Raw genomic sequence first — 12518 nt, forward strand, 5'->3', positions numbered from 1 at the left:
GAAAAGAATGGAATGGTTGAGCTCAAACAAAGCACTAACTACCTGCACAAAGACTTATGTGCATCCAAAAAGATAATGTTATGCATCTGGTGAAACAGTGGTGGTGTAGTGCACTACGAATTGCATCCCTGAGGGCATAGCCATCACAGCTACCGTATTTACTCGAATCTAAGCCGCACTTTTTTTCCGGTTTTTGTAATCCAAAAAACCGCCTGCGGCTTAGAATCGAGTGCAAAGCAAGCGGAAGTTCTTAAAAATGTCGGTGGGTGCCGCCACAACTTAGTTCTGCCGCCGAATATATGTAGCGCTACACATGCATGCTTTGTAGGCACAAAGATAAATACTGGCACCAAAACCTCTGCGTCAGTAAATAAATTAAAAAAAAAAAAAAGGTGGAAGACAAGCTTTTTTTTCTCCGCGCCGAGTTTCGACCACTGCATTTTCATACATTATCCAACGAAGTAAATACAAATTCCGTATTGTTCATCTTCGAATGTAGTAGCATTTCAATGTACTACGAAAACCCGACTGGCAAGAATGTTTAGGATGTTTGTCAATATGGCCAACTCTACGTTCTGAATTTTTTCCTATCTGTGAGAAGAGATGGTTGCTAATAGGAACTTTTATAAATTGTGAATCACATGCAGTATTCTCGTCACCATAAGAATAATACGAACAAAAACATTTTGCCTTGTTCTGTTTCGTGTTTGCTGCTATCTCATTTAAATCCTGTCTGCGTAATAAACCACAAAACTAGAGTGAGACAACAGCAAACACAGAAGAATATACATATCATGTCTTGTTTATATTCGTATTATTCTTATGCTAAACAGTGATACAGTCAGAAATGAAGTGAGCAATTGACTAGATTTTTAAATCTAAGATGACTAATTTCTGTGCAGAATGTAATGTACTAAAGAGGCGCTTGCAAAGATTTTCAAACGGAAAAATTTTTTCGCTAAACTCTCGTTCAGAACATCTTCTATCATACGCAGTCTATTATTTGGTTCTTGTTGATCATTATCAAAGAAAGCAGCAGTGTAAGTAACAACAAGTGGCAGTCTCTTGCCATTGTTTCGCTAATGAGACGATTCCTCTCTCTCTCTGGTTTTTTGTATTTGTAAGCGGCGGTAGCGCGCACAAAAGCAAGCCATGCCGCGATTGGCGACAGGCCGTAAACACGCAGTATCGGAGTACGACAAACAAAGCATGACACAGTACAGTAATGCATATTCATCGTAGAGTGACGTAAACACCTATAACAAAGAAAACTGCGCTTATCAGATCAAAGAAAAATAAGCAATCAATTCAAAACAGACGAAGCACGTGAAAAAGGAAGGGTACCCGTATAAATACGGACGGAGCGCCTGACGCATAGCAATGGCTACCTGGTAAAGCTTAACTGCTAAGCTTACGACTCGAACCAAACTACTGTAGCTGTATCGTCATTCATTCGACCTAAATTGTCTCATATTACAGTGGACCAACTTTGTTTCGATTTGGAGATGCGGCCTAAAACTTTTCTCTCCCCTTGAATTTCGAGTCTCAAATTTCAGGTGCGGCTTACATTCGGGAAATTTTTTTTCCCTTGATTTCGAGTCTCATTTTTCAGGTGCGGCTTAGATTCGAGTGCGGCTTAGACTCGAGTAAATACGGTAATATTTATTGTTAACACCTGAGACGTCTTGCAGACATAGTTCATAAACAATGGCCAGGAAGACTGCAGGAAGTGATGATATTCAATACCACCCTCCCACATGCTGCTAGACTGACAAAACATTATACAGGAATTGGCTTGGGAAGTAGTTCCGCACCCACCTTATTCACCTGATCTTGTGTCTTCAGATTTTCACCTTTTCTGTTCTCCTATTGAACAACCTTCAAGGAAGTTCCTTTCCGGATGAAAATGCACTCTGAACGTGGCTCGGTAAGTTCTTTGTTTCAAAACCATGTGATTTCTACAGTCGCATAATAGAAAAGTTACCCCAGTATTGGCAGACTGTTGTAAATAGTGAAGGAGAATATATTGAATATATTATTGACGATTAAAGTCTCTTTTATGTGTATATTAAACTTATGGAAGAATGCTTTGAACTTCTGCACCAACATAATATATGCTTGGGCAACATTGGAGAACTGAAAGTTAGCTCAAATGCAGCTGTCTTCTGCAGTATGTGATTCATATGCTTATGTTTTTAACTTCTGTCATGCCAGTGTCTTACAGCTTCATCTTTATCTACTCCACTTTCGTTCTCACCCCATCCACTAAGTCTACCTCGACCTGGGGTTCGGGGTGACTTTTCCAAACTCTCCCCATTTTTAACCTCACCAGTCCTTTTCCTTTGACCTTGTTCCTTTCCCTTCAACCCTTCAGCCAGAAAGATTAGTGCGTCCAAATACTTGCAAATTTCAATACCTTTATATGTGTGGCCTCCTTATTTATTTATTTTTTTTTTTCATGGATCATCTTAGGCAATGATATTGGATTTGCATCATAATACAATGAAAATAAATAGCAAAAAATACACACAATATAAAGTATGCTTTATGAGGATAGGATAGGTTATTGGACATGGTGTAGATGGAAGACCCATCCCACCATTTTCCTGAAATTGTTTAGGAAAACCAAATAAAACCTAAATTAGGATGGTCAGATAGAATAAACTCCATCCTCCCAAGTGTGAAGTCTGTCTCTTAAATGCACTGCCCCATTCAGCTCCTTCCTACTGTACAATATTTTTTGACATTAACACAATTTTGCTCTTCATTGCAGCACACATTAAGGTCATCCAGTGGTGACTCCAGAACCATAAACTTGCTGCTAGCCCCTTATGTTAAATCCAGTCCATTTGGACAACTGACTCCAGGCCCATAAACAGGCCACTATTTCCCATGCACATTTTTATGCCCTCTCGTGTCTATGTGATAAACTGAATCAGCATCCCCCTCCCTATGATGAGTGAGATGCTGAACTCAGGAGACATAACTATCACACACCACAGGTCTGTTAGTACAGATTTAGTTGACATTGAGTCAAAGGCTTCCCCAAACTCAATAAATAAAGACAATTCATTCTAATAGTTCAACAGAACAATTTTGTTCACAGTTTGAACTTGAATATGCCAATTTGTCCCTCTGCCTGATTAAAATCCAATGTTTTCCTTATACGGTTGATAGTAATTGCAGTGAATATCTTATAGATTCCAGGTAGGAGAATAGTACTGTCCATCTGCTTTACTGTGAAGTGTAATAATGACAGTATTGTTCCTGTTTTGGGGGATTTCCTATCTCCACAGAAATTCAAACAAGTTCTTTTTGTTGTATTTTGCTTCAAACTTTAATCATTTCAATGAAAAAGCATCAACTGCACACAGATACATTTCCTTCCATCATACCTGGAATCGCAACACACATATAGGTCTGCAAGGGAGAGCGGTGCAGAGGTTTGTGGTGGTGGTAAGAGGGAGCACTTACTGCCTCCCTCTAGAATCCTGAGTTCAGCATTTAATATATTACACATTTCTAGAAATGATTTCCCTTGATTCTGCTAAACCTCTCTCATTCAGCTAATTGAAGCATCACTTGACGAATTGCAGTGAGACATCAATTTTTGCAGATGCCCATAAGCTACAGACTTCATCTGGCATTAGCTTCAGAATGTCATTATAAGCTACATACCTATGTGTGTGTATGAGTCACCCCTCAATTATACAAATGAAGAGGTCACAATGATTCAAGCTTAAGCCTCATTGTCTTGAAAAATGAGATTTCACTGCAGTGAGCTATACTGAGTATAGCTAGTGCATCTACGGGTGATATGGATTGTTGATTTTTCAACAGACGGTAAGTAGTCATTCTTCCCGCACTCTGCTGAAAAAGGAAAGAAACCCTAATATGCAGTACAATGGGATGTACACTCTGCCACACACTTCACAGAGGTTTGCAGAATATAGGTGTAGAAGATGATGTGACAAAACATGCAATGTTCCAGCTTATTTAGGATTCTTCACCTTCTCCTCCCAGTATCTGAGCATCTGTTCTCTGTATTTATTCTTATATTCTTCAGAGCATTATATGAATTTCTCAGTGAGTTTTTCAGCAAATTTATGTCTGGGATTTCCATGTTCAGAATTTTTATCTATTCTACATGAAAGTAAATTTCTTTCAAGTCCCTACTGAATACTTCTAACCAATTGTTGTAATGCTTAATTTGTAAACACAGTTTAGAATTTCCTTTGCACACCTGTTTTCATCCATTTATGAGATCATAAAATTGCAATATTTGCTTCTTGACTGAATTTATGTTTTCCCCTTCTGAAGCTCAACACACTTTGTGAGATTTCTTTTTCACCAAAACTCCATTATATATGTTCATATACAAATATTTCTTGGAAATTTTTCTTATCTTGCTGTGAAACTGTGTTTCTAATAACATAGTAAATTTCTCTAGTCTTATCAAAAACGGACATATGAGTTTTAATATTATTGTTGTTGCATGTTCAAAGTGACATAATAAGGAGTTTCCAAAAGTCAATGACACACACACACAGACACACACACACACACACACACACACACACACACAACATCTGTACAGTGTTAATTATGTTACAGAGTGTGTGACATTCTTAGAAAATTTAGTAAGGACGGAAGGAGAAATATCAAAATGCTTAAAGGGGAGCAAAATAACAGTCAACATTCGGAGAAGGGGATGTAGGAAAAAAGAAACCAAATACTAATAACTATTACAATTATTCACTTTCAAACAGTAGAAACAGACATTAGGAATAGAACAACAAGCTTCACAGAAAAAGAAAACGTGTTAAATGAATCACAGCAGGATTCAAATATGGTAGATTTACTAAGAGAGCTGTGACAAGTTTCATAGCTGGGGCCATGGATGATCACAGGAAAGTGTTTATATTTTTCAACTGTATCTGTCCTGTCATTCTTCTATAGAAACATCACTACTGGGCCGAAGGAGGCAGACGATCAGGTTTCAGTGCCAGGACTTCTGCTCTACATGCTCACTACAGTAAACGGAAAGCTGATAATGTTTGTTGGTGATGCAATTCTACTAGTGTGTAGTGACTCCGTAAAGGAAAGCCAATGAGGTCATGAAACTGACAAAGATATTCTCAAATAGAAAGAAAACACAGTACACAAAATTTCAGGCAAACGGAACTGACAACACAGAGATTTTACAGCTGGCTTTGGGGTTTCTGACCTAGAAATGGACTGCACTAGGTTCCTGCGAACAGAGCTCGATAAATTCTCACATAAGAAAATCACACTGCAAGATCTCAAAATTACTTTCTTGTTAAATAAAATGCCTTATACAATGGATGCAGAAACTTTATTTATAATGTACTGTGGAATTTTTTCCTATACATATTGTATTCTACATCAATTTTGGGATAAGTGGCAGAACCTAACTGAACCGTGTGTGCGTGTGTGTGTGTGTGTGTGTGTGTGTGTGTGTGAGAGAGATAAACTGTGCACTACCATTAAACAGAGATATTTCCATGAACACAGAACAAGAGACAATTTCCATATTTCCAATTAACAGCATAAAATAGTGAACAGAACTGTACAAATGCAGGAAGATTAATTTACCACAGATGGTCACGTAGCACTGATATTAAAATAACTAAGCTCCTTAACAAATCAACTGAAAGATCATCTCATCTCTGAATAAAGAAGTACACTTGAAGGCAAATTCAGAGAATACTCAAATTTAAAATAGAGGCTATAAATATCTTTCTTTTTGTCACATACTCTAGGTGCTAGCTAAGTGTTAGTATTTTTATTTTAGTTATGTATTTTTGCAAGAATTACCCAGCATTATTTGTTTCTGTATTAAATATGTATGCTGTGTTTATCTGTTTCACTAATAAAGGAAAACTAACATTGTGCAGAGTGTATAAAGGTAGACCTGTAGTAGGCATTGTGCTGCCATTAATAAAGAACTAGTATAGTTTGAGTGGAAGAACTGTTTTATCTCATGCTATATATTACTGTAAATTTTCTTATAAAATATTTCTTAAGGTTACATAAAATGCACTTCTTAGTGTTTACATTTTTTATGTTGGCTATTAGTCGGGTCTGTGTGAAGATTAACATTTTATTAATTCAAAATGGTTTCTGTATCTTTTGTAAACTATCACTGTCCCCCCCCCCCCCCCCCCAAAACTGTGTAACCTGAATATGGTGAGATTAATACAAAGAAGAAAAAGTAACCAACTGTGCCTATAAAACGGTGACTGCCAATCAATTTCCACTTATGGACACTTTTCACTCCCTAACAAAGTGATTACGCGACAGAAAATGGAATTATGGCCCAAATCAGTCATGGGTGTTAATCAGTCATGCTTCGATGAGGATTTGACAACTGTGATGGCTTCCATGAAGTCACAGGTACAGTTAAAAATACGAGAAGGTATCGTGCTGCCAAGGAGTTTGTATATACAAAAATGATAAAATTGAGATGCCGTTCTACATGTTATTTCTTATTCGCAGCGTTGAGTGATTTGTTGTTTGGTTACCGACGTAACAACATTTAAATGTGCACAATGTGTCGCTCCTTGCTTGTTGCCAGTCTTACCTCGCCAATCTCTCCAGAACCATTCTGATCCAAAACTGGGAACAGAAAACACGCCCCAGTGAATGAATATTCCAAATTTCGCATCGTCATACCAGTTAGGTAGCGGCCTAGTATCTAGGCTGTGCCATGTAGGATCGTATTTGTTGGAGACAATTTGCCCATCTGCTAATACAAATGTTAAGCTCGCCGAGAACACTATTCGAAATACAAACCACGCCATCTCCGCGTGCTGACTAATGTCAACAAACAACCGAACGCTACTGCCAAGGAATGCAACTGCCAGTGATAAGGCTTAGGTCAGGGTTCCCACTAACTTCTGACTATGCATTGTTTGCGTTCGGAATAGCGTCTACGTCAAGCAGTAGTAATTGTTATGGCCCGGCTTATGACAAACATTGGTCACGTGCCCAGGACCACAAATTCGTAACTGCATGCCTTTCACCTTTCAGGAAACAATGTTATCAATATTTATTCGTGTAAATTCGGTTTGTACTTCTGAAATATATTTCTGGGCACCAGATCGTTAACTCGTGAATTTATGCTACTACTTCTCAAAGCCAAAAATACAAATGTTAAATCTTTCTAGCTATATGCTTCAAAATATTCACCATTACACTTCTGTAATCATAGAACTCTTTTAAACAGAGCAAATGTAACATGAAAGTGTTTTGTGTTTAGTACAGATTAAGAAATCCATAATTCAACAAGGTGCTGAACTGCTGATGAACTTTGCATTTATCGCCTCAAACTGGGCAAAGCAGAAACAGAGATAACGTTACAAAAACAAAGATCGAAATGTTTTGTGTACGGATCAAAGATCTCTATTTTGTTTTGTTATGACTGGAGACAAAGTGGTTACCACAGTCTGTTATTATGTTAGATTGTGGTGATTATTCTAAAGTCCTTATGGAAATCACTAGTACGGATATAAACTATCTTTGTCCGAGAGTAAGAAGGAAAAAAAAAAGACAGAGAGAACTGCGCGTTTAAGCGATCGGTTTTCTCCGTAGTTGAACTGAGTAAACCGATAGATAGCGCTACGGTCACGCTATCGTGGTCCCTTGCACTTGAATCCATCCCTCGGAACCCTGGACTACCGAGCGAACCGACATATGTCTTTGCGGTAACGCCGTGGTATGTTAGTGTGATGGGAATCATTTGTGACGATAAATTAAAGCATCAATTTAAGAAAAGAGTTTAGGTCTTTCAGATTTAAGAAATGTGTCTCCTTCTATAGACCAATATGCACACAGTCAGAAAATTCACTCGAAAAGCTCGCAACTCCAAATGAATGCTGTTGCTGAAAGGAAGGTGTTGGAATGCAATTGGTACAAATTACGGTTTCCCGTTTTGAACGAAACTATGATGAATTAAAAGGGGCTAGCAAGTGGTACTGGAACCACTACTGAAATTTTGGTTGTGGTGAGAGACTGATGTGAAGCTTAGCCCGAACTGAATCGATCACTGCAAAAAGTTCATGACTCAACTATTTTAGAAAAAAGACTTGCATAGGAACTGTGTGATGAATTGTAGCCAGATTATTCCATGTAAGAAGGGAAATTATCAACCTTCAAATGGTGTCACTATCAGAGCTCGATTATCTTCACTCCATGTAGGAAGATCATGAGTCTTTGACTTGTGGGGTTTTTGCAATAATGAAATGTAGCAATCTGGTTAGTGGTTCACCACAGAACGCCCAAAAAATTTATAGGCTGAACTTTGACTACATGAAAGATTTACTGTTACCAAATATTCCGGTTTCATGATATCTTTTATTTGAAAAATACATGGGGTGAAGTTTTTAACATATATAATATGAAAAGTAACCACTCATTCTTTTAAAGCCACCATGAAAGCGAAGTGAAGAAATGTGGAAATGAAAGGTGCTCATTTTCACAGGGTGGTTTTTTCTACATGTACAAACTCTAGGGACTGATCGACGAGAGAATACAGAACAAAAACGTTCTGATGAACTTATGTCAGAAATGCATCGTTTCCAAGCTAAAGACCATTTATTCAATCATATATTCTTACAGAGACTGCTGTCTAATATGCGCTGTACCATGTAGCCCAATTACAGTATGTGCTGAAAATGGTTTCCATGTGCCTCAATTCAAACATCTATGCGCCTAACATATTCTGTCTCACGTTCGCATTGGCCAGGCTTCATCCCAACAGTGTCAAAGGTGGCATGAATTACGCTCTTCCAGTGTCTCTAAGCCTGGAATGGGATCTACATACACAATACTTTTGAGATGGTGCACAGGTTGAGATCTGGTGAATGAGCAGGACATGCAACTGGATCCAATCATCAGATCCACCAACCAGGAAGATACGATTGAGATGCGTCCAGACGTTAATGGCGAAGTGCCCCAGAGCACCATCAGGTAGGAGTCACAGAACCCTTCGAATCATCAATGGCACTTCTTTCAGCAGGGGATGCAAAGTCACGTGTGAGAAACGCCGATAGTAACGGTCTGTTGGGCAAAGTGTAAGGACGACTGGTCCCAAAATACAGTCACCAATTATTCTACCTACACATTTCATCTGCACCGATGCTGTTGATGCAGTGTCACAACACCATGGTAGTTCTGCATACTATCCCACAGATGATTGTTGTTAAAGTTTGGGTTACCACTTCGTGGAACAGTGGCCTCATCTGTGAATAGGATGGATGACAGCCATGCGGGTTTAGCCGAGCGGTCTGAGGTGCTGCAGTCATGGACTGTGCGGCTGGTCCCGGCAGAGGTTTGAGTCCTCCCTCAGGCATGGGTGCATGTGTGTTTGTCCTTAGGATAATTTAGACTAAGTAGTGTGTAAGCTTAGGGACTGATGACCTTAGCCGTTAAGTCCCATAAGATTTCACACACATTTGAACATTTTATGTATGACACAAATCCCAGAATTGTGGTGGTCTGGTGAAGAAACCAGTGACAAAACTGCTTCTGATGTGGAAAGTCTATCGCCAGTAAGCCCTGCACACACTGTAAGTGATAAGGGTAGTAACAATTGTCATAGATAATGTTTCACATGGTCGTTTAGCTTACCCTGCACTGGTAGTCAAACTGTCTGGTACTGACACAGTGGCTGCCTGCCTCTGTGTTAATCACATTTTCGTTCAAGTCTGGTTCTGAACATTTTGGGTCTATTCTTCATGATTTCCTGCTTCCTGAAACCAACCTGTCTCAGACACATGGTGAAACACTGTTGCGAACATTGGATGCTGTGATTCACCATGTTGGCAGTATCTCAGGTCGAATACAGAACAATCGTGTGCAATTCTGTGTTACATCCAATACAAGGTGAGTCAGCAAGAGAAGTGGACACAACATTACCAATTACTACGGCAGAAGAGGGCGCTACAGCGTGACATATGAGGAACAGTACCACTCTCTAGTAGGAAACCACACATACTGAACTGTGGCTGCATGGTACAGTGCATGTTAGACCATAGTCACTGTAACAATGTATGATTGAATTAATTATCTCTAGCATGGAAACTATGTATTTCCAGACATGAGTTCATTAGTCTATTTTGTTCCATATCCTCTCATTGATCAATCACTAGAGTTTTACATGGTGGAAAAACCACTCTTTACCCATTAAATTCAAAAACAGATCCAAAAAGATGTGCATGAGCTTCACCTGTTCTCCAGTGGCTGTGCTGGTTAGAAAAAGAATAACACAATGATTCACTTTGGTTTAATACTTTATCAGCTGAAACACAGAAGAAGATGAACATTAAAGCCCTATAAATGGGCATAATATTCTACCAAATGAAAAAGATGGAACTATAAAGAAGTTGATAAGCCATCTTGACAGGACATATATGATTGAAGGGTATGCCATAATCATCAAAAAAGCATCAAGTTATAGTCAGTGAAAAGTATTGATCATGCTGCAATATTATAATTTAAAAATTTGGTCATCTGTCAGCTTTAAAAAGTCTGTCTCTCTATGAATCAAGCTTGGGAAAGTTTCCTAACATAAAATTTCTTTTTCCCTTTGTAAATTGATAAGTTTTGAGTATTATGCACAGTATCATGATAGAAGGTTGTATACATGGAAGAACCCTGGAGATACTAAAAGGTATCAGATAGATTATATAATGGTAAGACAGAGATTTAGGAACCAGGTTTTAAATTGTAAGACATTTCCAGGGGCAGATGTGGACTCTGACCACAATCTATTGGTTATGACCTTGTAACGGAACATATTAAAGGCTTTACTGTACCGAAGTATGCGATACCCTCCAAATTCAACCAGTTTAACGAGTATTTATGATTATAGCAAAGGTATTGTGTATGTTAACAATGATTGCATAACATGTCTCCATAAACAGTCAACCCATTAAATTATACTGAGTAACTGATCCACACAAAAGTTAATATCACTTGATCACTGATACAGCAAATGTCATCATGTAAAAACACTGAGTTCATCGTAAATAATTAATATGAAGTACGAAAAATAGTGGCCAACTTAGGTATTTTGGATCTCCTTAAATAAAAATCGCCCAGTGAAACCTATTTGTTCACTAGGAGCGTTTTCACTCAGTATTCACGAAATCAATCCTATTTTAGACAAAAACCAATGTAATTCTTAATAATTCATGTTATTTACTTATTTAGGCAAATTAGAGAAGTCAATTGACAAACTTCTAAAAAACGGCCTTTTTGTAACAAAGAATTATTCTGTCAAGTCAACAAATCTGTCTGTCATTTCAATAACCTGTTAAATTATGTCACTCGATGCAAATTAATAACTTTTCTGCACAAATTATGATAACAGATGTACATGTGACTTGTAAACTATATCTCTTTTCAGTAGTTCTTTGACAATGTTATAAATACAAGCAGCAAGAACGGTCGGCAGGCAGTCGGAATGTCACTTTGGTAAAGTGTGTTTGTGTGTTATTGTTTGAGGTGGATAAACAATGCAAAGAACATGTAATGGAAATACTACTTTGTGTTGTGTCATGGTCTTTGGTGGACAGTGGAATTAAGATGGCCACCAGAGTAATAAATATTTGAAGTTTACATATTTGTTGGTTTCGCTCGTTCTTTATCATCAAAAGCACATAAAAAACACGGGACCTCATGTTTTTAACCCTAGACAACCAGATGTAGAGCCAGCATCAGCATCGAGAGACAGCAGCGATCCAGCAAGTAGCAGCGATTACTACAACACAATGCATTTTAATGGCGCCAACCTAACATCAAGTGCTAACAAGCTCCGTAAATGGGAGTGAAATAGTGCTATTATAGCAATTAGCAATATCTACGACCAGGCGACCATTACAACCTGTAGATTAAAACTGAAGAAACTGCAAAAAGGTGGGAATTTAAGGAGATGGGACCTGGATAAACTGAAAGAACCAGAGGTTGTACAGAGTTTCAGGGAGAGCATAAGGGAACAATTGACAGGAATGGGGGAAAGAAATACCGTAGAAGAAGAATGGGTAGCTTTGAGGAATGAAGTAGTGAAGGCAGCAGAGAATCAAGTAGGTAAAAAGACGAGGGCTAGTAGAAATCCTTGGGTAACAGAAGAAATATTGAATTTAATTGATGAAAGGAGAAAATATAAAAATGCAGTAAATGAAGCAGGCAAAAAGGAATACAAACGTCTCAAAAATGAGATCGACAGGAAGTGCAAAATGGCTAAGCAGGGATGGCTAGAGGACAAATGTAAGGATGTAGAGGCTTATCTCACTAGGGGTAAGATCGATACTGCCTACAAGAAAATTAAAGAGACCTTTGGAGAAAAGAGAACCACTTGCATGAATATCAAGAGCTCAGATGGAAACCCAGTTCTAAGCAAAGAAGGGAAAGCAGAAAGGTGGGAGTATATAGAGGGTCTATACAAGGGCGATGTACTTGAGGACAATATTATGGAAATGGAAGAAGATGTAGAT

At 38.3% G+C, this 12518-nt stretch overlaps 1 protein-coding gene across 1 annotated transcript in view; it reads right to left on the reverse strand.

The window, feature by feature from the left end:
- Positions 1-7010, reverse strand: part of LOC126188283 (alpha-L-fucosidase-like) — a 104352-nt gene extending 97342 nt beyond the window's left edge. The window contains exon 1 of the mRNA XM_049929866.1: positions 6605-7010. Coding sequence (XP_049785823.1) covers positions 6605-6824 — 220 coding nt within the window. The 5' untranslated portion in view covers positions 6825-7010. The remainder of the gene's footprint in view (positions 1-6604) is intronic.
- Positions 7011-12518: the final 5508 nt, after the last annotated feature.

The sequence above is a fragment of the Schistocerca cancellata genome, chromosome 5 (assembly GCF_023864275.1).
Source record: "Schistocerca cancellata isolate TAMUIC-IGC-003103 chromosome 5, iqSchCanc2.1, whole genome shotgun sequence".
NCBI lineage: Eukaryota > Metazoa > Arthropoda > Insecta > Orthoptera > Acrididae > Schistocerca > Schistocerca cancellata.